The sequence below is a fragment of the Nicotiana sylvestris genome, chromosome 11 (genome assembly GCF_000393655.2).
Source record: "Nicotiana sylvestris chromosome 11, ASM39365v2, whole genome shotgun sequence".
Lineage (NCBI taxonomy): Eukaryota > Viridiplantae > Streptophyta > Magnoliopsida > Solanales > Solanaceae > Nicotiana > Nicotiana sylvestris.
Genome location: NC_091067.1, coordinates 62,117,108 through 62,142,270, shown reverse-complemented (window position 1 = coordinate 62,142,270; position 25,163 = coordinate 62,117,108). Strand labels below are relative to the sequence as shown.

Here is a 25,163-nt window from a genome sequence, read left to right as displayed (position 1 = left end):
TCTATTTTGAGGGTAAACAAATCTTTACAAATTTGGTATCCAAGTTAACTATAAAGATCCTCGGAAATTCTATATAACTTGGGCGACTACTAGGTCATAAAATCCGAAGTGAAAAGTATTTCATGAATCCTACTCCTACTAGGATTAAGTGCTAACGTTCTACAAGAACCAACCAATAGGACCAAATCTTTCACCAGATCCTTCAACTAATTCAATATAATTGACATATTTGTTAGTAATCAAAACCAAAATTCACTACTTATGGAAAAAAGACGAAGATGGGTATGAGAAGAAAGGGAAGCTCCGGCTATAGTTTTTTTTTTTGTTTTTTGTGTGGAAGAATTAGTTTTCAGCTTGTGATACCGTTAAATTATATTTTTGGGGAGAATCAAAGTTAGTGTAGCGTACCCGCGCTCTCGCGCCACAGTGGCCCACGTGAGATATTTATGAAGAGGGAGATACGGGCCGTTCACGTACGACCTTTTCACGTGGCAGACCAAAAATGACCCTCTCTCCGCTTCCTTCCAACCATGCCGCTCTCGAATATCCAACAAAAAATCCGACGAATCACGCAATCCAATCTTCACACTTTCACTCTCCTTAATTTCACAATTTAGTTCTTTCTAGAAAATAAAGATGACGGCATCGACCGTGGTGGCGATACTTCCTGCTCCTCAGCTTTCATCCAATAATTTCAACCGCATTTTTATTGCTCCATATCGTGCGTCCTCCATCATAGGGTAATTGTTTTTCCTGAGATTTTCCAGTTGTTGCAATTATTTCCGTGCAGTAGTAGATAAATTCACTCTTTTTTGCCCTTTTGGTGGCAGATTGAACTCGAGTAAAAGACCTCCCGCTGAATTGTTCGGGCAGAATAGTTTCAGTAAGGTAGGATACCCTTTCTTATTGTTATATTTAAGATTGTGGTGTCACAAGTTTAAATTTTTTGAACATTTTGGAAAAGACAAAGGTGATTGTTGAAAAGTCAGTGACATAGTCTCTTGGCTTTAGTTAGACAAGGGAGCATCACAAGATTAGACCTGCTAAGGTCTATGCTCGTCGTGCTGAAGAGCAGCGTGTGATCAAGGTACTTGCATTTCTCTCTTTATATGTGTATGTGTGTACATTGTTGCTTGGAGAATTTGAATTCCTTCTTTGCTAAAAGACTAATACTTTTATGTGCTTATTTACGCGTGTCTTTGCTGTTGGTAATTAAAGATGTCATTTGCTTAATGAATAATGTTGAAAGATCTAATGGTGGTTCTCCAATTTATCACCTATCAAGTTTTAGATGTTCTAAATTGATCTTGGTTCCTCCGTAGACGCGGAAATGAGATTTCTGTACATTGGGCTATCCAATATGGCCTCTTAACAGCGAATATACACTAGGAATGTTCATGAGATGAAATATGAATTGGTATTAAAGTTTGTTTAAGGCGTAAGAAACTTTTGCAAATTCTTTACTTGCTTAGCATAAAATATCCCGTGTAACCTTCTGAAGTTGGAATTCTAAGCATGAAATGCACATTTTTCACTATTTGATTGCAAGGAAAGTTATGAGAAAATATATTCCTAGAAAATTGAAGTAAAAGATATTAACACTTGCTAAGCATGAAATAGATTCCGTTTGTTTGCAAAGAAAGTTATGAGAAAATGTATTCCTAAAATTGAAGTAAAAGAAAATTAACACTTGCTGTTTAAAAGAAAAAGAAGGAGTTCATCAAAAAAGATCAATATATGTGGTATTGATGTAACATATGAGGTTTGATTCCTACAGCTTCCCTTCTAACCATCTGTGAAGTCAACAGATTTGATTTTCATGCACTTCTCTTTTCCGTTGAACAAACAGTGTGTAGGCAAATCCTTCTTATTACATGGTTTTCTGGGTGCTGTACAATGCCTTGAGTTTTTCTATTTGGGAATCTGATATGCTGAATTACAGTCTTCACCGTTTTGTTTCATCATGCGCAAACTAGGATGACATGTTTAATGATTTAGTTGGGTCACCGAGATCTATGCTAGCGCTTTGTTTCAGAAAGTGGTATGAGCACCTACTTTAACATGCCATATTCTAAATCAGACTAAATCAGAAGATATCCATTGTCAGAAATAGTACGCTTTACGGCATTTGACCAGTACTAGGTACTACCTGAAATCACAATTCTACCTAGACATATTGTGAAAGTTATCTTTTTTGTGATGTTCACTTTTTCTGGTGACATTAATAGAGTGATATAGGAATTGATGGAGCCAATTGCTCTGGAGTTTCTTATCTCACATATGATCTTCTTATACGATACAGATTAGATTATCCTAACTTATCCTAATTTTGTAAACCAAACTACTGCTAATTTTGCTTTCTTTTGTTGTTTCGTGTTTTGACTGACCTTTGTTCTTGAAAGCGAACAACTATTGCTACTGTTCTATGGAAAACTAATGATTTGATTTCTTTAATGTGCTCATGATTTTAGGAAGAAGCTCCTCAAATGCTGGAGACTTTCCCTTCATTTGAAATTACCCCTGGTCTTGCTCATCCACTTGGAGTATCAGAAATTGAAAGTGGAATAAATTTTGCAATTTTTTCTCAGCATGCTTCTGCAGTTACACTTTGTGTAATTCTTCCGAAGAGGTTAGGCTGAAATCATGCTTTTGGATTGTGTATTTTGTTGTCTTCGATAATTCAATTCTAGTCTGAGTTGCATATTCTAGCTGTTTTGTTCTTCGATCGGTATTCCTGCCTATTAAATTTTGTTTAGGTGTAATATGTTCTACTGTCTTCATTGTCTATCAAGCAACTGGTTTGCCTAGTTATTCATAGTCTTGTATTTTGTCCACATTGCAAATTATTAATTTAATGCATTTTTATCCGTGTAAGTTCCATATCAAAAGTGTTCAGTATGGTGCTTGAAATGATTTTGAGGTGTGTTTGGAGAATGCTGAGTTAGCTCGAGCCAACTGTATCATTTGCACTTTTGCAACTAGTAATTATGACTACATTTGGAATGAGAATGTGGGAAAAACAAACGAATAAAAGAAGATTGGAGAAATGCACGAAGACAACTATTTTAGGTGTGGGCTCATTTGTAAATACTTTGTATAGTATATACAGTTCATTCATCTGATTTGAGACACCAATACATATTTATATATTTGAGTATCCTCTAACTCTAGTCTAATATAATCAATTAACCTAACACTTCCCCTCAAATGGATGCTTAAACAGTAGTATGCTATGTAACTGCTTTGTAGATTGGAAAGGACCCGCTAAATATATCTTCAAGTTGATTCTTCGACTTCACATATCTAGTAACTGTATCTTCCCAGAACTTCATTTCTCTGATGAAGTGATTGGAATCTGTACGTGTTTGATTTTTTCTTGGTATACAAACTGTGGTGTAATATGAAAAGCAGTTTATTAAATAAAAGAGTTTTATTTGACTTACCTCTCCAAACTTTAATTATCTGAGTAGCTTTTCGATCCATTAGAGTTTGGATGTTTGTACCATCATGGATTGATGTTCAACGTATTTTAATCATGCAATTATCTTTTGCCTCTTGCTCTTCCAAGATATAAGGTTGCCTCCAAGAAAACATAATGATATTCAAAGGTGGAACATTTATTGGATGGTGATCCTGTCTGTTCTGCGTTTACGTAAATGACGATTTTCTCCTGTCCTCTATCTTTGTATCTCAAAGAAATTTTGTTTAATGAAAGGTACGGGTCATTACGTCCCAGTGTGACACAAAGAATGTAAAGAAAGGTTTGCAGTGCTTTCCCAAAAAGAAAATATCAGATTGAGTCATAGAGATTGTTTAATTTACCACCGTCTTTTTATTTTTTGGTGAGGTTACGAACTGTCTATGTCTGTTGGGATTGCTAAGAGGCTTGTAATAGATGCTTGTCATTCTGGTCCCTGGAGTATATAAATAGAACTATAGCTTTTCGTTCTTGTCTTCTCAAGGGTGTTGAGTGCATACTTCCATTGTGAAGTAACAATGCATGATATTCATTTGGCCACCTCAGTGCCAAGATGTATCCTAATCTATCTAGTTCCTTAGCCTGAAAATGTTGAAAGGGATATCTCGAGTTATCAACGTCTTTCTATCGCTGTCACTGATAATTTTGTTATTGATGGAAATCACCAAAGCAAATAAAAAGATTTTTAGAGAACACTAAGAGAAAGATGAAATGGTTTACTTCATTGGAGTCATGCCAAACTCTTGGATGCTGGTACTAAACTTTGTATGCGGTGAAATAAGAGGGGTCTATTTCTCGCCGCTAAGGTGCATTCGGGGAGTCATATCAGCACCTCGAGGCTGCGAGATTACGATTGAGCTCCTTCCTTCGAGGTTCGTCCGCGGCCTAGCAAAGGTTTCGAGGATGGGGAATTTGTCCGCGACCCAACGAAGGTTCCAAGGATGGGGATCCCCAAGGCGAGCAGCTAGAATCAACAAACATTAGCACCGTGCCTAGCCGTCCCATCCCCGTATCTTTGCATTTAATGCACTCTGTACTATATTGTATCCCCTCTCCTATATAAGGGGAATCCATGTCACTTTGTAAAGGGCTGATGTAGCTCCAACTATTCTACTCAAGTGCAATATATCTCTCTCTTCTCTCTAACTGGTTCGTTCGCTCTAGCTCGAGGCCGCTTTAACATTTATCGCTTTCTTACTTGGTCTTCCTTTATTGCTTGGTATTAGCCATAAGAAGCCTTGGTTAATCATATCTTAACTGTTACTACCCTCTATAGCTTGAGATCGACCCCAGGTATCGACCCGAGGTCCTCCATCGACCGGTCCGAAGCTCGGACAGTAAGCCTTTCGGTTTAATTATTGCTTCGTTTTAGCTCGGATTTCATCGTTAAACTTCATATTCTTAGCATCATATGCATTAACAACTAGCATAAAAATAGATCACGTATTTTTAGAGTCCCATTTACAAATTTAATTGTTGTTACCGTTTTCATGGTAAACAGTTTGGCGCCCACCGTGGGGCTAAAAATAATAGTGATTATTTTCTTGCTGGTTTCATTGCACAAACGTAAGTTACCTTTCACACTTTTTCTTGTCCAAGATCTCTTGATTTCAGGTCAAAATGTCTGGCTCGGTAAACAGAATCGAGAACGACAACCTCGAAAACCACGGAGAAAACGGTGTGGCTGTCCCGGCCGCTGGAGCACCGCCACAGAATCTCGATAACGCGCCCGGACCGATTCTAGCGGACGCAGATTCATAGGACGCACAACAAGTCGACTAAACTTCCCACACTGACAGGAGCATACGGCACAACGACCGACAGGAAGCCCAAAAAACCCCAGCCTGGGAAGAACAGGAAGTTAGTCTTCATGTTATTTTTGAAATGTTGCAGGCACAACAGTTGGCCTTTGCTCAGTTGCAAAGCCATCCGAAGACTCCCAGCACAGCAGCACCGGAAACAGCTCCCCCTGCCGAGCAAGTGCTCGAAAGATCACTTGAGGACCTCACCAGAAAGATCGAATCGGGTGAGAAAATGATAGCGGCCAACGATAAAAAAGTCGAGACCTACAACTCTGGGGTCGATCAGATCCCGGGAGCACCCCCGGTCCTGAAAGGTGTAGATTCGAGAAAGTTCGTGCAACGGCCGTAACCAGAGGAAGCGGCTCCAAAACCCATCCCAAAGAAGTTCAGAATGCCAGAACTCCCAAAATACAACAGGACCTCGGATCCCAACGAACACGTCACCGCCTACACGTGCGCGGTGAAGGGCAACGACATAAAGAACGATGAGATCGAGTCGGTCCTGCTGAAGAAATTTGGAGAAACGCTCTCGAAGGGGGCCATGATGTGGTACCACAACTTGGCTCCCAACTCCATAGATTCGTTCGCCATGCTGGCGGACTCCTTCGTAAGGGCGTACGCTGGCGCCATCAAGGTAGCAAAAAGGCAGTCCGACGTATTCAAGATTAAGCAAAGGGAGAACGAAATGCTGCAAGAATTCATGTCTCATTTTCAAAATCAGATACGCCAGATGGCCCAGACTGGTACATTCGGATCCTTCCCACAGGAACTACAATTTGATTTGCGAGTTTCACAACTCGCACGGGCACCGAACCGAAGATTGCATGCAGCTCCGAGAGGAAGTGGCCCGATTGCTCGATAACGGGCACCTTCGGGAATTTCTCAGCAACCGGGCTAAAAATCAATTGCGAGAAGGAGAAATAGCCAAAAGGAACAAAGCAGACGAGCCCCAACATGTCATCCACACGATTTTTTGATGGTCGCCCCAGACGCATTCAAATAAAGGACTACTTAGCAACCGCCGAATAAAGCGCCAGAACTCGAGAAGGCCGTAGCCACCAAGGTATAATCGCCCATCCCTCTTTCCATCTTTTGCTTCACGATAACTCTTGTGCAGGTCCATGACCAAAGTAATTAGGACGACACTCCGGCTCGAAGATCTTGAGGCTTCAAAGCGTCGGTTGCACTCTTTTCCTTTGATCGGTTTTTTATCCCAGAACGGGTTTTTACCAGCAGGGGTTTTTAACGAGGCAACATCCACGCACTTCCCAAGGAGGATTCAGCGAGCCCACGTGACTTTCTTTACAACCAGCCCACTCCGGGAAATGACAAATGGAGCCCCAATAGGAAATGATATACCGGACCGAACGGTCCAAGGAGCCGCGCCCCCGCTGGCCGAGCTCGCAACAACAAAACAACATGTATTTACGCCAAGCAATAAAGAATATATTTCAGCATCTCGTATTCTAGAAAAGGGGATTTCAACATGCTCACGGCAAGGGCCCCTCCACCGAATGCATCCCGAAATACTCGGAGACTTAGCGTCAACGATTTGGCACCCGCACGGCCCCAGGATCGGAACTTCGGGCTCATAAAGCCCCAGCAAGATAACTCTGAGCTCACGAATAACGGCCTTCGAGCCTAAGCAAACTCGATGACTCGGAGACTGTTTCCAATCGCCTTACACTGGAAAACCCAAGGCCGTAAGACCCTCGGTATAACCAGATCTATTCTACAAAGCAACACAAACTGTAAGACCTCAACAGGCATGATAAAATTGTAAGACCTCAACAGGCATGATAAAACTGTAAGGCCTCAACAGGCATGACAAACTGTAAGACCTCAATAGGCATGAAACTCAAAATCCCGAAGTTTAGGCTGTACGTCGCATTTGTCAGAATCCCGAAAGGTCATACCCTCGGTGTAGACGCCTAAACTATCACTCGGGATCAAAATGGCTCCGGCCAAACACATTTGACTACGGTCAAAACGGCTGATCCAGCCAAATTAACGCGACTCGAGGATGCTTGACCGTCGCTAAAAAAATCGCAGGCCACTCCTTCGAATATACTTCGGAAAGAACCGGTTAAAACTCGCTTCCCTCAACAGTCAAATGAGCTTCGACCATGTCAGCTCCAAATCACAAGGCTTCGAGCTACTCAACCTACGAGCTAAGAACCTTCCGAGGTGCTCGAACATTGCCGTTAACGACTTGAAATCGATGTTCTCCCAGAACTGGCGACAGGTCAGGCAAAATCATTTCAAAAAGACCTTAACGAGTGGAAACTAAGCCTACAAAACGCCCACGAGCAAAAGCATAAGAGCCATTGTCGCCAGCCAAACGAGCTTCCTGGCCGCACACTAAAAGGTCTCAACGGCCAAACAGCGTAAGAGCCATTGTCGCCAACTTGAAAATTGAAAACTTGAGGATTAAAATGAGCTCGAATCGTAACCTGATTCGGAGACCGGATCCAAAATAGTTAACTACACATGCCTAAGGGCCACATATATAGAAGGTCGCTCCGACCCAAGGCGTAAGAGCCGCTATCACCAGCCTATGCAAACGCAAAACTCGAGGGTAAATTAAGCTCGAGTCGAATCCCGACTCAGAGACTGAACCCGAAGACGGTTAAAGCACGCAAGCCTAAGGGCAAAAAATGAAAGCAACTATCGCCGGCCTGATAAATATCAGGGATACATTGTAGGTTCGGAGGTTTCTGCCAATCCAAGGTCGAATCGACTCAATTGAAACCCTAATGAGTGGAAATACAAAAGATACAAATTGCGGGATCCCTTCTTATTTTTACATATTGACGGTGGAGTGCAATCTCAACCTACGACATATAATGAAAGCTATATACACAACGAAGGAGGCAGGGAATAGATGTTCCCCTTTTCGGCAACTATGGCCCATTGGTCTCCTCCTCATCGTCCTCAGCATTGGACAGAAGGAACTTGGCATCATACTCCTCTCCTTTGGCTTGCTCGATCTCCCCTGAGAGATCAAAACCCCTGGCATGAATATCCTCGAGGATTTCCCTCCGGGATCTGCACCTCACATACTCCTTGTTATTGCTTGCACGATCAAGGGTCTTCTTTAGCTCAACTTTAGCAGCAACAACGCTTCTTGAATAAGCCGCCATTTTCTGTTCCGCCCTGGTATTGTTCATCACAACCTCGGCCCGAACATTCACCACTTTGGTTTTCGCCCTCGAAAGCTCGGATGAGAGTCTTGCGATCATCTTCCCCCGAGCCGAATCATTCGCACGGGCAGTCTGGATTTGCGCCTCAAGAGCGGAAGCCCCGATCCGAGCCCTCTCTTTGGCCACAAAATGGGCATTCACATGCGCCTGCAGCTCGGTGAATTTGCGTTTGGCTTTGCCAACCTCACCCCAGAGTTGTTCCAGCTCATCTACCTTATCCTTCAACTGAAATAGCAAAACATCAAGGCGACAAGACAAAAAGGGAATGCAGACTAGCGTGAAATGCAGGGTACCTGTTTCTCCAAGAGGGCCTCCCGGGCCCGGCTCCGTTCCACCTCACGCTGTAAAGAGACGAGCTCGCTTTCCTTTGCCGCACAAAGAAGCTTGAGCGATTTCTCCCTATTCCGAGCCTCTCGCAACGGAGCCTCGCAACAAAGCAGTTCGGTTTTAAGCCCGTCAAAGGCCTGAGAAAGGAAGCCAGATAAATAAAAATAAGGGGAGCGCAGGGTTAGAACATTCTTACAGCAGTCGAAACTCACCATAAGGCCAAAACGCTGAGCCTCGTCGAAGGCCGAAGCAATGTCCGACAGTGTGCCACTCCCGGAAGGTTGCCGATCGACCGAATCGCTCCCCCCTTAACCACTGCGAAGAAGTAGCCTCACTATAAGCCTTCTTGCACCCCAGAGAATCTTTCCTTTTAACGGCTCTCCTAGACCCCGGGGCCAGCAACCTCTCCTCCTCCACCGGAGGACTCGGCCTCGCCTCGAAAGGACTCCCGGCACCTGCAGCAGATAAATCAGATGAGCCGACAAGAAGGAAGCATCTCTTAGGGGGCAAAACGCCAGGCACCTACCATGATGCTTCGCCTCCCATCTCCGTTTTGATAGATCTCGCCACTGGCGCCTATCATAAATCGAGCAAGCTGCCAGCTTACGAGACCACTCAGCTAAATCAGGGACCTCGCCGGGCGACCAATGAGTTGCAATGAACAAAGAACAGAAAGATATCGTTACGGGGCCAACCTCATGTTGAGATAAAGGCAGTTCAAACGAAGCACTTACGTGTGAAGTTCCATTTCTCAGGAAACAACAAAAATTCTCCAGGGATAACATCGGTCATTCGGATTCGAACGAACCGATTCATCTATCCATGGTCCTCATCCTCCTTGCTGTCGATTACAGGAGCTCGGGTGGATCTACGCTGAAGAGCAATCAGGCCCCGATAGCGCAATGGCCGGTACAACCTCACGAGGTGGCTGTGGGTAAATTCTATCCCGGCCTTGTCAGCCAAATATCTTAGGAAACGACAAAAATTCTCCAGGAATAACATCGGTAATTCGGATTCGAACGAACCGATTCATCCATCCACGGTCCTCATTCTCCTTGCTGCCGATTACAGGAGCTCGGGTGGATCTACGCTGAAGAGCAATCAGGCCCGGATAGCGCAATGGCCGGTACAACCTCATGAGGTGGCTGTGGGTAAATTCTATCCCGGCCATGTTAGCTAAATATCTCAGGAAACGACAAAAATTCTCTAGGGATAACATCGGTCATTCGGATTCGAACGAACCAAATCATCCATCCACGGTCCTCATCCTCCTCGCTGCCGATTACAAGAGCTCGGGTGGATCTACGCTGAAGAGCAATCAGGCCCCGATAGCGCAATGGCCGGTACAACCTCACGAGGTGGCTGTGGGTAAATTCTATCCCGGCCTTGTCAGCAAAATATCTCATTGATTGCACTATTCTCCCAAGAAAGGGATGAACCTACACCAACGTTACTTGATATCTTCTACAGAAATCAAGCACGACCCGGTCCGGGGAACCCGGCGCAAGAACATGAATATACACACTCAAGAATCCCTCAACATATGTCATGACACTCTCCTCGGGGGAAGGTACTTGCAAAATCGCGCCTTCCCCCATCCACATTCTTTTCTGATCATCTCGAGGTTTTCCTCCCTCACCGATGAAATAATCCTCGACACATGCTCTTGATGGCTCGGAACATTGGGAGGTTTCCCCGGTGTGACAGCCTTCCTCGAGGCAGGGCACCTCGAGCGTCGCTCTCCCGCCATCGGAGGTGAGCCGCTGGTACTGTCCGAATGTGGAGCACAGGAGAAAACTCCCCTCCGACCGATGATCAGGCGTCGAAGCAGTGGCCACGACTACGACAGAATAGGGGGGAGAAGATGAGGATCCAGGCAAAAATTCTCTGAAACAGGGAAGCGGAAGGACAATGCACAAAGCGCCAGGCTCTGCAAAGGAGATAGGCTTATCAAGAACTGCAAAATCGCCACTTAAGAGACAGATGAGCAAATATATAGAGGCAAAGCGACAACTGCCCGCTTACCCAAGAAGGCCAATTAATTCTGGCCGCGTTAACGTCACCCTCTCCTAGGGAAGTAGGAGAAGCGTACTGGCGGAATCACTCCGGCTCCCACATGTCTCAGAAAATTGCGGGACCTCGGGAGACCCCCGACGTCATAAACATCGGTTCGAGAGGAGCTGTCGACTCAACCACGGGACATGGCCAGTTTCAGGGCCCCGGTTTGTCCATATAGAAGGCCCTGAAGGACCGATGCCGGAATGCAAAAGCAAAAAGGCAAGGAGAAGGGCTGACAGAATGAAAGCTCCTTTTATACATTGACAAAAAGAAAAAACATCTTTACACTGTCCATTTCCCCGGGGGCAACATACAAAGCAAAAGGGAAGGCATACAAAAAAAAAGGGAGACTCGGAGACTGCTCCTCGTCACTATTGTCTTCGCCCTTATCGGGGGCAATCAAAAGCGCCAATCTTTCCTCCACTGCACGGGCCTCCTTAAGATCAGCTGACAGGTCGATGCCTCTGGCCCCGAGTTTCTCCAGGATCTCTCTCTGCGCCTCCGCTTTGGCATGCTCGATAGCTCGAATTAGTTTCTGCTCAGCTGCCATGGATATGTCACGAGCCATTATATGCGCTGTGGCCGCATCCTCTCGATAAGTAGCAGCATCTCGTTCGGCCTCGGACTTAGCTGCGGCCAAAACAACAATCTCCCTGCGAGTATCAGTGAGAAGATCCCGGGATGTCACCAATTCCCTGGCCACTATTTCGTTTCACTGTCTCAGCCCGGAGATCTCCGCATTCAACTGATTAATCTGCGAGCCACTCTGCTCGACCTACGGGAGAAGGGCAAGTCAATGAATATACGAATACGGAATGTGTGTGAATACGCGGTAAAAAGTCGGGTACGAGCAAGCAAAATACCTGAAATGCAAGGGCCTTCTCCCGGAGCGCCGTCTCCAAAGCGGCCTGAAGCTCTCCCAACTCTTTATCTCCCCAGGCCGCGCGAGCCTCCGAATCCTGCAGCTTCGAAATAACTTTCTTACGCTCCTTTTCATGAAAAGAAAGCTCCCCGCGAAGCCGGAGGATGGCATGGTTGTACATCTCCTTACACTGCGGCACAACGAAAAAGTTAGAAACACGACGAATGATGCCTGAGGACGAAAGAAATGCGCAAGGAATGACTAACACCTGCTGCATGGACTTCTCCGCCGCTTTAACGACGCCAGGAATATTGAGATCAGCTCTGTCGATAACGCCATCGAAAATGTTGGCAATAAAGTCTCCCCCTTGGGAGGAGTCAGCAGTGGTGTCGATCATCCCGTGGGCATCCCACAGTTCCCCTGATGAAACCGGAAAGTTCGAAATGAAGTCGTTCAGTTCGCCGATTTCTCCAAGTGGCAACCCACGTTCCTGGAAGGCCCCGAGCTCCGATCCCTCAGGATCGACACCAACGGTCCCCCTAGTAGAAGCCGCATCAAATCCGGCTGCGCGATTCGAAGCTACATCAACGTCCTCTTCAAGGACCCCCGGCCCACGAGCCCGACCAGAGCCAGCCGTTCCGGACTCAACAGCCTCCGACCGGGGCGCCTGCAAGTCTCTCGCACTTGACCTTGTTCTCTTCCTTAACGGACTTCCATTATCGTCCTCTCCTTCGGTATCAAGATTCGACCCTGAGGGTAGAGCAGCAGTCCCGACAGTGGCTCGACGCTCGAGTGACCTGGTTTTCTTTGCCGCAGGACGGACAACAACTGCCCTGCTTTTCCTCTTCTTGCTTGCGCCAGGCTCTAAGGCCCCTACTTCACCATTAGGGGGCGGCCTCATCTGCATATTCTCGCCAAGACCTGCGCCATCACAATAACCGCGATACGCTTTCGCTAAGGGCTTAGAAGGAAAAACAAAATGCAAAGCATAGGCGGTAAAGGAACCTCACCATGATTCTTGGCCACCCAACGCTTCTTAGCCAGGCCGGTCTAAGACCGAATGCGGTACGGGAATTTCTCGCTCAATCGCCCGATCCATCCCAACAAATCTGGGACCACCTCCGGATGCCAAGCAGCGGCTGAAGAAAGCACAAAGAGATTATTATGTCAAACGGAAGAGTAGTCGAAAAGCGGCTAAAGGGAAAATCGCTTACGTCGAGCGTTCCACCTCTCCGGAAAGGGCATCCTTTGGGCTGAGATGATATCCGAGGTCCTTACTTGGATAAACCTGCTCATCCATCCTCAGTCCTTTCCCTTATCGACGCTCGTGAAAAATGATTTTTTAGACCGATGGCGAAGCTTGATTAGGCCTCGATACAGTCGAGGGCTGTACATTCCGATCATATGATTAAGGGTAAAAACCTCACCTTCAACTCCTTCGGTGAAATGTCTAAGCATCAACACTATCCTCCAAAAAGAAGGGTAGATCTGACAAAGTGTCACCTGGTATCGGTCGCAGAAGTCAAGAATAACCGGGTCGATCTCCAGGGGAGGAGACTCGACGGATTTATCAGGGCCCAGGGTAAATGGGTAAGAGTATACATAAAGGAAGCCAGCCTTGAAGTCAGTAATATTATCGTTGGGACCGGGAATCTCCACCTCCACTGCCTTGCTCCATCGGCAGTCCTCCCTCACCTTGCTAATATCGGTCACTACGCTAACGTATCGGGACACGTGCTCACACCTGCCCGGCGTAGATGAGGTAGTATCGACATCGAAATCCCTTGACGTGTCGAGATCAGGCGGGGTACATTGTTCCAAAGTGGGAAGCAATCTGGTTTCTTCCTTAGGTGATCGGGACGGCGATGCAATGTCGGTCCGTCGGGGAACCGTCCTAGAAGTCCTAGCCATGTCAATGGTAAAAATCCTTCTATGAAAAGATGAAAGAGTGTCAAATACAAAATTCTGACTCGCGGGCTTGTAAGTGGGGTGAAAATGGGAAGTATCTAGCAACCGGTGCATTTATAGGAATCGCTGGGGAATTTGTCCGCGACCCAACGAAGGTTCGAAGGACGGGATCCCCGAGGCGAGCAGCTAGAATCAGCAAACACTAGCACCGTGCCTAGCCGTCTCATCCCCGTATCTTTGTATTTAATGCACTCTGTACTATATTGTATCCCCTCTCCTATATAAGGGGAATCCATGTCACTTTGTAAAGGGCTGATGTAGGTCCAACTATTCTACTCAAGTGCAATAATATCTCTCTCTTCTCTCTAACTTGTTCGTTCGCTCAAGCTCGAGGCCGCTTTAACATTTATCGCTTTCTTACTTGTTCTTCCTTTATTGCTTGGTATTGGCCATAAGGAGCCTTGGTTAATCATATCTTAACTGTTATCCCATTCGCGACTACCCCCTATAGCTCGAGATCGACCCCAGGTATCGACCCCGAGGTCCTCCATCGACCGGCCTTAGCATCATTTGCTCTAACAATTAGCATAAAAATAGATCACGTATTTTTAGAATCCCATTTACAAATTTAAATGTTGTTACCGTTTTCACGGTAAACAAACTTACTTTTGTATCAGAATATATTGTGATCGACGTAATCGGCAGACAAGATCCCGGACATCCGATAACATAGACCTCATCCTATTCAAGTGATGAACATGCGAATAACGATGACAACCATAAATGACAACAGATGCCGGATGATAATTGCGCGTACAAGAGAAAGTACAATCATAGTCAAGGCCAAATATATGCTTATATATTTGGACTAGATGTTCCTTAAACCTACAATAGTTTGGACCAACATTAATCATGTACATCGAATGAAATTCAACAATAGAGTTGGAGAGCTAGTGGAGCAAGCTTAAGTACCACTGGGATGTGAAACAGACCTTTCTAGCATAATCTGATATGATGGATAGGAGAAGGTACTTGTTGATATAGGGATAGAGATAATGGACAAGGGCGATAATGACATGGTGTGCTGAAGATAAATGAAAATAAAAATTATAAACAGAACGAGATAGAAAGGTGATCAAATACATTTTCTTAAAGCCATCAAAAGAGATATGGAGGAGACATGTCCATAACAAGTGAAGAGCCTGACATAGGAAATGTCATCTTAACCTAGTCAGGTGGAACTGATGTCAGTGATAAGGCAAGAGCAGTGGTGCTGTTGGAAAATATTGTACTGGGAGATACTAATAAGAATGCCAAGAGGTTGCTCAGGTAAGACTTCAGATCATTAAAAGGTTGAGATGCGATGATGTAGAGGGGGTTAAATGAGTGTGGTTATAAAAGGTCACATCAGTTTACAGAATGTAAATGGGCGAAACATATCTTCGTAGAGAAAAATAAGTTATGCACGTAGCATGTAGTTCTAAAGATACAAGAAGGGAATGTAAATTAAATGCATTGAGGTCGCGCAGTTGCAAGACAGTATTGTTTTTTGGAAGTATGCAGTAGATATTCTCAAAAGAATTGGTATTGATGGACTGCAATATGTTGGTCCCACAGGTCTTTGTAGATTGGTACTGGATTAGGCTAGCCATGTTCAGATCCTAAAAGGTACCAAATGCTAGTTGGAAAATTAAACTATCTAGTACTACTAGACCAAATATTTCTGTTACTGGATGTAGTAAGTCGATTCGTGGGCTCGATATATACGCCATTGGGATGTAATTCTACGAATTTTAAGATATATCAAAGAAAGCACCAAGTTTGTAGGGATTGTTGTATGAAGACAAATGAAACTATCAGATGATGCAGAGTGGGCCTAGGTCTGTTCACCAATTGATGGATGATCTAAATTTGGATATTGCTTTTGTTGGTGGGAATCCTGTATCATGTTAAAGTGAGAAGCAGAACATTGTTATTCGATCCAGTGTATTAGTTGAATATCCAGCCCTGACAGTAGCAATGTGTGATCTCATATGGGTAAAACAATTATTTAGAGAATTGAAGTTTGTGGACGTTAAAGAAATGGACTACGTTGTAATAAGCCATTTTCTCAAAAGAACTAGTCATTTAAAATGGATTTTCACTTTGTTTCAGAATAGTTCTTTCCGATAAAGTGTTACAGAATCAGTTAGCTCAAATGAACAATTAACAAGACATCTTTGCAAAGGCTCTCAAAAGACGGCAAAGACAATACATTTGTAACAACTTGACGCATATGATTTATATGCTCCAACTTGAGAAGGGGAGTGTTGGTTATTAACTATCCCGCATCTTGTCCTCCATGGGAGCCACACCCAACTTCACCCGGATATCTTCATTCCTAATCTTATTCAGCCTAGTGTGCCTGCACATCCATCTCAGCATCCTCATCTCTGCAACTTTAATCTTCTGGATGTGAGAATTCTTTACTGGCCAACACTCTGCACCATACAACATGGACGGCCTAACCACCACTCTATAGAACTTTCCTTTCAGTTTCAGAGGTGCCTTCCTGTCACACAAGATGCAGATGCTAGCCTCCATTTCATCCACCCCACCCCTGTACGGTACGTGACATTCTCGTCAATCTCCCCATCCCCCGGATAATCGACCCCAAGTACTTGAAGCTCCCTTTCTTAGGGATGACTTGAAAGGCAAGCCTCACGTCCATGTCTGCTTCTCCCGACATGCCAAACTTGTACTCCACGTATTTTGTCTTTGTCCTGCTCAGCTTGAAACCTTTAGACTCAAGGGTCCGTCTCCAAACCTTCAACCTCTCGTTAACTACGCCTCGCGTCTCATCAATCAGAACTATATCATCTAGCGAATAACATACACCATGGCACCTCCCCTTGAATATGGTGTGTCAGTGCGTGTATCGCCAGAGCAAATAAGAATGGGTTGAGCGCAGATCCTTGGTGTAACCCTATAACAACAGGAAAATGCTCCGAGTCGCCCCCCACTGTCCTAAACCGAGTCTTAGCTCTATCATACATGTCCTTAATCACCCTAATATAAGCCACCAGAACACCTTTCACCTTCAGGAATCTCCAAAGAACTTCCCTAGGGACCTTGTCATATGCTTTTTCTAGGTCAATAAACACTATGTGCAAATCCTTCTTCCTCTCCCTGTACGGTTCAACCAATCTCTGAATAAGATGGATAGCTTCCGTGGTAGAAAGACCAGGCATGAACCCAAACTGGTTATCAGATATCGACACCAACCTCCTTACCCTCGCTTCCACTACCCTCTCCCATACTTTCATGGTATGACTTAGTAACTTGATGCTCCTATAATTGTTACAGTTCTGGATATCGCCTTTGTTCTTGTATAGCGGTATCATCATACTCCACCTCCGTTCTTCTGGCATCTCCTTCGTCCTGAAAATAACATTAAACAACCCAATTAGCCACTCCAATCCTGCTCTATCCACATACCTTCAAAAGTTTACCGGAATTTTGTCTGGTCCGGTCGCTTTGCCCCGCTCATCTTACGCATAGCCCTACAACCTCCCCGACCTTAATGTGCCTAGAACAGCTAAAATCTCGGTGACTCTTAGAGTGTTCCAATTCTTCAAACACAATGTCTCTGTCCCCTTCGTCATTCAGCAGCTTATGAAAGTACCTCTGCCACCTCCGGTTTATCTGAGCGTCTTCCATCAACACACGACCTTCCTCGCCCTTGATGCACCTCACTTGGTCTAGATCACGAGCCGTCCTCTCTCTCCCCTTGGCCAGCCGGAACAACTTCTTGTCCCCGCCTTTGTCCCCCAGTTCTTCGTACAGGCGACCAAATACTGCATTCTTAGCTTCCGTGACCGCTAACTCCGCCACCTTCTTAGCTTCCTTATAACTTTCTCTGTTCGCGCGAATGACACATCATGTAATAATAAAGAACCATGAATAAAAAAATACAAAAATAGCCCTAATACTACGGTTAAGATTGTGCCCATATGAAACCTCATACTTGTAAGGATAGAGTGAGACTTTTAAAAATATGAACAATAGGAGGAATACTTACTTGCTTGACAGTCAACCCATAGGATTTCCACTATATTTTAAACAAATAGCAGACATAATAATGTTCAAATGCTAACTTTGCAACCGTTTCTTAGGCTGGTTGTACTCCATCTTCACAGCAATAAGAGTTAAAAAAGAAAGTTTAGGAATTGTTACATATCTTAACATGAGCCTAGGTGTCACAACTGAGGCACTTACCGTATTAAGGCACAACAAAGTCAAGAAAGATTCTCTCCAATTAGCACTAAAACACAAGATTCTTTATTCCTACAAAAAAAAAATAACTAAAGCCGGTTCAAGCAAATACCTTAGAAAAGAACCGCGACACAAAGAAAAATCAAGGAGGAATTGTTATACTGCCTGTAAAAAAACATAAGACATTTTTGGATTTTTATATTTGTTTGATTTTTTTCTTCTTATTTTTACTTTAATCCTTCAAGAAAACCGTCTAGGAGATCCATCATTGGAAAAAGCGTAAATCTTTTTTTTTAAAGAATGACGAAAAACACACAAAGATAAGGGGGAAAAAATACACTACACATATTTACACCCCCATCCCACACTATAAATTGTGGAATGTCTACATGACACACAAATAAGAAGTAAAGGAAACTCCCCTGAATTTTTTTCGTTTTTGAGAACTTATGAACTTAACCCCTAATTCTTAATTTATTCCTCGTTTTCGCTTCTTGGGATTCTTTATCGAGCTCATTAGGCCCAATTCCTCTGAGGAAATCTGCAAGACCCACTTTTTTCTTTCTTTCTTGGTCTCATTTTGAGCGGTGATTTGTTCTTTCATGATGATCCTCAACTTATTCCTGCATTCTTTTACAGGAACTCTATGCGTCTGTCGGTAAATTCCCGAAAATAAAATCCACATTTTCAATCTTAGAATAAGAAAACAAAGAAAAAATTTCATGAGAATATTCCTCCGGGATGTCCAAGACCATTTGTTTCTCATTCTCTTCTAGTACAACCTGTAAATGAGATGGATGGGGGTTTGAACTCTTCTTTTATTGCTTTACAATCAACCAAAACCTTATCTTCAATCATCTTAATTCAATTAGAGTCTTCTTGCAGAGTGGAAAGTTATCTATGTAAATGATCACCCTCTTGGGTAGGCTCATTCTCACGGGGTATCTCCTCCATATATTCACCTTCACAATACAATGAGCTTTCTGAAAGTATACTTGCTATTTGACTCAATTGTTGCTTTAGGTTCTTAATGGCTTCATCATTTTGTATAAGTCTCTTTTCCACACTATTCATAAACTTATACACAAGCTCTTCTAAACGGCCATTTTCCTCTAGAGGTGGTTGTCTCACTTCACTTTCATTCGAGTCATAACCAGGCTACCCATTCCATCCAGAGTTAAAGATTGTGCCCATATGAAACCTCATACTTGTAAGGACTAGAAACAGAGCGAGACTTTTCAAAAGATGAACAATATAAGGAATACTTACCTGTTTGACAATCAACCCATAAATGATTTTCACTATATTTAAAACAAATAGCAGACTTATGATAATGTTCAACTGCTAACGCTGCAACCGTTTCTTAGGTTGGTTGTACTCCATCTTCATAATAATAAGAGTTAATATTAGAAATATTTTCTTCAAGCTTTCTCCCTAGCATTTGTCAAGTAATACAAAAGAAATCTTGAAGACAAGTTGGCTAAAAAAAATAAAAAAATAAAAACTACCAAAAACTATTTAGAACACTATTGATTGCCAATCCTCGGCAGTGGTGCCAAAATTTGACGAGCACAAAACCGACGTGTAAAACTGAAGCTCGCTAGTCAAAAATAGTATAGTAAAATATCGTCTCTACAAGGATTGGATTTAAACAATGTTCGAGTAAGTTCTGGCTTATTTGCTATTCAAGATGAGTAACACTTTGATTTGGAGTGATTAACAACTATGATTAATGAACTAAACTAGATTACGACTAAGTAGACTTGATCATAGAGAATGAGAGAGTTGCTCTTAACGGGTTGCTATCAATATGAGAAATAAGGGCTATGACAGGATAGGTGCAAGATAGTCATTCGAGATTTAACTCTGTTTAAATTCACTTCTAATGTTCTAATGATTCTCACGAATTAACTCGATGATTAGTTTAAACGTAAGGTCAAGATTCCTCTCTCGATTAAATCTGAACTCTACGAGATAAACTAATATGAAGCACTATGAAGATATACAGGAACACATTAATGGACTAATCTTTAGGAAAACGTCTCTCGAATATTCTCCTAACTTGGTTTAATCAACAATTCAAAAAGCTCTCTCGATTACATACAAGAATCACTAAATCAAACCAAATAAAATAATGCAAAGATAATCATCAAAATATTCCTTTTTCCAATAAATAAGCCGGTAAATAAAGTTGCAAACAATTCAAAGCTCTATTAACGAATTCATGCAATTAAACAAGAGTTGAATCCTCAAATATCAATCAAAACTCCATATCCGTCAAAACTCTAGGGAAGAACTACTCCATAGATATGGAGAAATTCATCCTAAAGAAGTTTAAGAACATAGAAAATATCAAAGACAACTTTACAATACAAGCTCCGGTTTTGCATTTATTGTTTGCAAGTAAAGTGATGAAATCTTGTGTATTCGAGCCATAGTAGCTCTCAAAAACTCTCCTAGGTTGAATCCCTTTAAAAAATCGTGTTTAAAGTGTATTTATACCGAGTATGAGCGGCTCTGAACCAAAATAACCTCTCTGAGCCGAATTAGGATAACTGAGCGAAATAATGCACTTCTTCGCTGCCTAGCGCGATGCAGTGCGCGTCGCGTTATTGGGACTTATCCATAAGGTTCAATTAAAGTGAAAATTTGCTGCCTGACAACAAAGGAATTGGCAGCCACCTCATAGCTCACGTCATCCCTCACTTTGTGTCAATGGCCAACTTCAAAAACTTAAGTTTTTTTGCCTTCTGCTGCAAAATTGCATAGCCACTAGGTGCCACATTTTGGCTAGCACGATGTGACAGCCTTATTTCATTTTTTTGAATTTGTTTTTTCATTTTTTCTTATGTATGCCTATGCTCGGTCCTTGGCGCTCGAACTCGATCCCGGCTTAATCCTTGAACTCCTACTCAGACTTCAAAGTCCTATTTTACTTAGTTTTGCTCCAAAGACTTGTCTTAGCTCAGAATCACGGCCTACACAACATAAAACACGTAATGAGTATAAAATTATCCATATTTTAGCTCAACCACAATTAAAGTGTAGCAAATAATAGGTGCAAAGTAGCCAAAAACTCATATTTCTAGCCTACCATCCAATTTAAAATATCTAGTGCATACTTCATTTGTGAAATTACAGTATCATCTCTTGATTTTAGATACTTGAATACTTAATCTGAAAGTGACCATGTTTCTTTAACTGAATGAATAATGACTCTGTCATCTACATATATCACTAGAGAAAAATAAATGTTTCCTTTTACTATTTTCCCCTTGTAATTATACCAACAGGGGGGGTGGGGGTGGGGCATTACAGCAAGTGTGAAGCAACTTATAGACATTGTAAACAATATGTACAGCACTTCCATCTTAGAGATGGAGGACCGTGTGTATCAGAATAAATATGTTTTTGGACCTTCTCTTTAAAATCCAAAGTGGATATTCCTGCACGAGTCTCAACTTAGAAGCATGTTAATGAAGTGCTGTTGTGTTTTCTGGTGAAGCCAGCGTGATATTTTCTTATGTTGTAGTTGACATCGTATCACCTTGAGATTCCATTATACATTTACTGTGTAATAAATGTCCAAATGACGTGTTACACTTAGGATAAAGTATCTACACTTACAAAGACAGTGAACTAGTTTGAAACTACCCATTCAAGCATCTTGCCAAGGCCAAAACAATATGCCCTGGTGGAGTCATACTCAGATTTTCTCTTCTCATATGTATATCTGCTTAAAGCATGCTGAGCCAATGTACTTCTTTGGAATGCCTGACAGTGATGGAATGATTGAATTAGCGCTGGACCCACAGAAGAATCGCACGGTGAACATATGGCACATATGCATTAAGGTAGTAACTTAACTGTTTTATGTACCTTCATTACATATTCACTCAGTCACCATCGAAGATTACATTCTGGCCTGTAATAGCGTAGTTTAGTCACATCATGTTGGTTGTCCACTTTCTACTCCCTTGTAACCTGGTAACCTGCGCTAGTTTAGTCACCTTAGTAACCTGCTCCCTATTTTGGGCAGTGTCAAATGATTGATCTTGTTGTTTGATTAGTATTCTAATGGGTCCATAGTTTCAATGTAAAGTAAACTGTTAGCGGAAACGTAAAAGAAAGAACACAAGATTTAACGTGGTTCGGATCAAAATAATCCTACGTCCACCAGAGAACAGTTGCCTTTTTAATATTAACAAAGGAAGGGGAGAGTTCCCAATTACACTTAAGAGAATTTCTCTCTTAACTCTCTACTCACTACAATGTGTTGTATTATTTTTGGGATGGTTTCTACAAATGAAGGAGTGCATCTATTTATAGAGGTAAAGACCTCCTCTTGATGTCATTGGTGACATCAAACTACCTCCTCTTGATGTCATGGGTGACATCAAAGGAGGAAGCTTCCTCCTAGCATCCACACCAACTCTTTCCACCAACTCTTCCAATTGGCATGCCATTGTTGACTAAACATAAACCAACACCTTCAATCTCCACCTTGGTTTGCGTTTCGAGCGTGCGTGTGAACAACTCTGGCCAAAACTTCTAAGCTTACTGGGCAACCCCGTTGTAAGAAACAAGAAGAATCAAACCATTGTTGAACATACCACCTCCACCTAACAACTGTTCTCTTCGGAGTTGCATCAGTTGATGCACACCCCCGCCAAGTCCTTGCAGTGTGCAAACTTAGCGAGTGGGACTATCTTGGTCAACATATCTGCAGCATTATCGTCTGTGATAACCTTCACGACCTTGATAGTTCCCTCTTCAACAACATCTCGAATAAAATGAAATCTGACATCAATGTGTTTAGTGCGCTCATGAAATCTCTGATTTTTCATTAGATGAATAGCACTCTGACTATCACATCTAAGAGTTGATTCCAGCTGAACCAAACTCAATTCCGCTACTAAACCTTTCAACCAGATAGCTTCCTTCACCGCCTCCGCTGCTGCCATGTATTCTGCTTCTGTCGTAGACAAAGCGGCAATCGACTGCAGAGTCGACTTCCAACTAACGGCACTGCCAACGAGGGTAAAGATGTATCCAGTTGTGGACCTTCTTCTGTCAAGATCTCCTGCATAGTCAGAATCTACATAACCGAGAATTGAAATACCTCCACCACTTTTTCGAAAGGTCAGACCAACACCAGAAGCTCCTTTGAGATATCTCAATATCCACTTGACAGCTTCCCAATGCCTCTTTCCTGGGCTGGACATGTATCTACTTACCACACTTACAGATTGAGCAATATCTGGACGTGTGCATACCATAGCATACATAATGCTACCAACTGCACTGGCATAAGGAATCTTTGACATATGCTCCACCTCATCCTCGGACTGAGGCATTTGTAACTCTGAAAGTTTAAAATGAGGAGCTAATGGTGTACTTACAGGCTTGCACGTATGCATATTGAATCTCTTGAGAACCCTTTCAATATACCTCTTCTGAGAAAGATGTACAACACCGTCTTCTCTTGAAATCTCCATACCAAGGATTTTCTTTGCAGCTCCTAAATCCTTCATGTCAAATTCCTTACTCAACAGTTTCTTCAAAGCATTTATCTCTGTAATGTTGTTAGCAGCAATAAGCATATCATCAACATACAACAGTAAATAAATCATTGAGTTACCAGACATCTTCTTGTGATACACACAGCTATCAAATGCACTCCTTGAGAATTCATGTGTAGTCATGAATGCATCAAACCTCTTGTACCACTGTCTAGGGGATTGCTTCAAACCATACAAAGACTTCTTTAGTTGGCATACGTGATCTTCTTTTCCCTCAGCTAGGAAACCTTCAGGCTGATCCATATAGATTGTCTCTTCTAGATCACCGTGTAAGAAAGCAGTTTTGACATCAAGCTGTTGAAGCTCCAAGTCAAATTGGGCAACCAATGCTAGTAGCACGCGAATTGAGCTATGCTTCACGACTGGAGAGAAAATCTCATTGTAGTCAATTCCCTCCTTCTGACTGAATCCTTTTGCAACCAATCTCGCCTTGAACCTAGCATCTTCCACTTCAGGAATTCCCTCTTTCTTTCGGTAGACCCACTTGCATCCAACTGTCCTCTTCCCCTTTTGTCTTTTCACTAAGACCCATGTCTGATTCTTGTGAAGAGACTCCATCTCTTCAGTCATGGCTAACCGCCATTGTACAACATCCTTGCAAGAAGTTGCTTCAATATACGAGGAGGGCTCCAGATCCTTAATCTCTTCTTGTGCAGCTACGAACGCATATGCAATCAAGTTTGCTTGATCTATAAGGCGTTCCGGTTCTCGTGTCTGCCTCTTCTCCCTCCCCTTTGCAATTGTGTATGGTTCATTGACAACAAGTTCTTCAAGGTCTACATCTTCTGACTCATCTTTAACCTGAGTCTCTTGATCCTTTTCCTTGGCAAGCTCCACCGGAAGCTCTACCTGCTCGTCGTTCTTGTTTCCTGAAAACTCCACGGAAACTTTACGGGGATCAAGTATAGAGGATTCATCAAAGGTGACATCTCTACTAACTATAAATTTGAGTAAAGACAAACACCAAAGTTTGTACCCTTTTACTCCATCCACATACCCTACGAATATGGCCTTCTTAGCCCTTGGTTCAAGCTTTCCTTCATTAACGTGATAATAAGCTGGACACCCAAATACTCGTAAGTATGAATAGTTAGAGGGTTCACCTGACCATACCTCATTCGGAGTCTTAAAGTCAATTGCCGATGCTGGAGATCGATTGACAATATGAGCAGCAGTGTGAACTGCTTCAGCCCAAAATACTTTGGACATTTTGGCTTGTAAGAGCATACAACGAGCCTTTTCAAGAAGAGTTCTGTTCATTCTCTCGGCAACTCCATTCTGCTGTGGGGTATGCCTGACAGTCCTATGTCTTGAGATCCCATGAACCTTGCAGAATTCATTAAACTCTTCATTGCAAAACTCCAAGCCATTGTCTGTGCGAAGATACTTGATTTTCCGCTCCATTTGATTTTCAACCAAAATCTTCCACTCTTTAAATGCTTCAAAAGCATCACTTTTTGCCTTCAAAAAATGCACCCAAACCTTTCGTGAGAAATCATCAATAAAAGTGAGAAGATACCTCTTTTTGCCCTTCGATGGAAGTTTAGAGGGACCCCATAAATCTGAATGGATGTAGTCTAGCACTCCTCTTGTCTTGTGTTTGCCAGTGCTGAAGCTGACCTTCTTTTGCTTACCTAGAACGCAGTGCTCACAGAAGTCAAGCGTGCTGATCTTCTCACCTTCCAAAAG

At 42.9% G+C, this 25,163-nt stretch overlaps 1 protein-coding gene across 3 annotated transcripts in view; it reads left to right on the top strand.

The window, feature by feature from the left end:
* The first annotated feature begins 213 nt into the window (after nucleotides 1-213).
* LOC104235975 (isoamylase 3, chloroplastic) overlaps nucleotides 214-25,163 on the top strand; it is an 85,205-nt gene continuing 60,255 nt past the window's right edge. The window contains exons 1-5 of one of the 3 annotated variants that reach the window (XR_011403427.1): nucleotides 214-740; nucleotides 831-888; nucleotides 1,016-1,087; nucleotides 2,472-2,629; nucleotides 21,674-21,746. Coding sequence is in view for 2 of the 3 variants with exons in the window: in XM_070162291.1 (XP_070018392.1) it covers nucleotides 637-740; nucleotides 831-888; nucleotides 1,016-1,087; nucleotides 2,472-2,629; nucleotides 21,674-21,746 (465 nt within the window). In the remaining variant the exon portion in view is untranslated. The remainder of the gene's footprint in view (nucleotides 741-830; nucleotides 889-1,015; nucleotides 1,088-2,471; nucleotides 2,630-21,673; nucleotides 21,747-25,163) is intronic. The other 2 variants (XM_070162291.1, XM_070162290.1) reach the window with 2 other exon arrangements.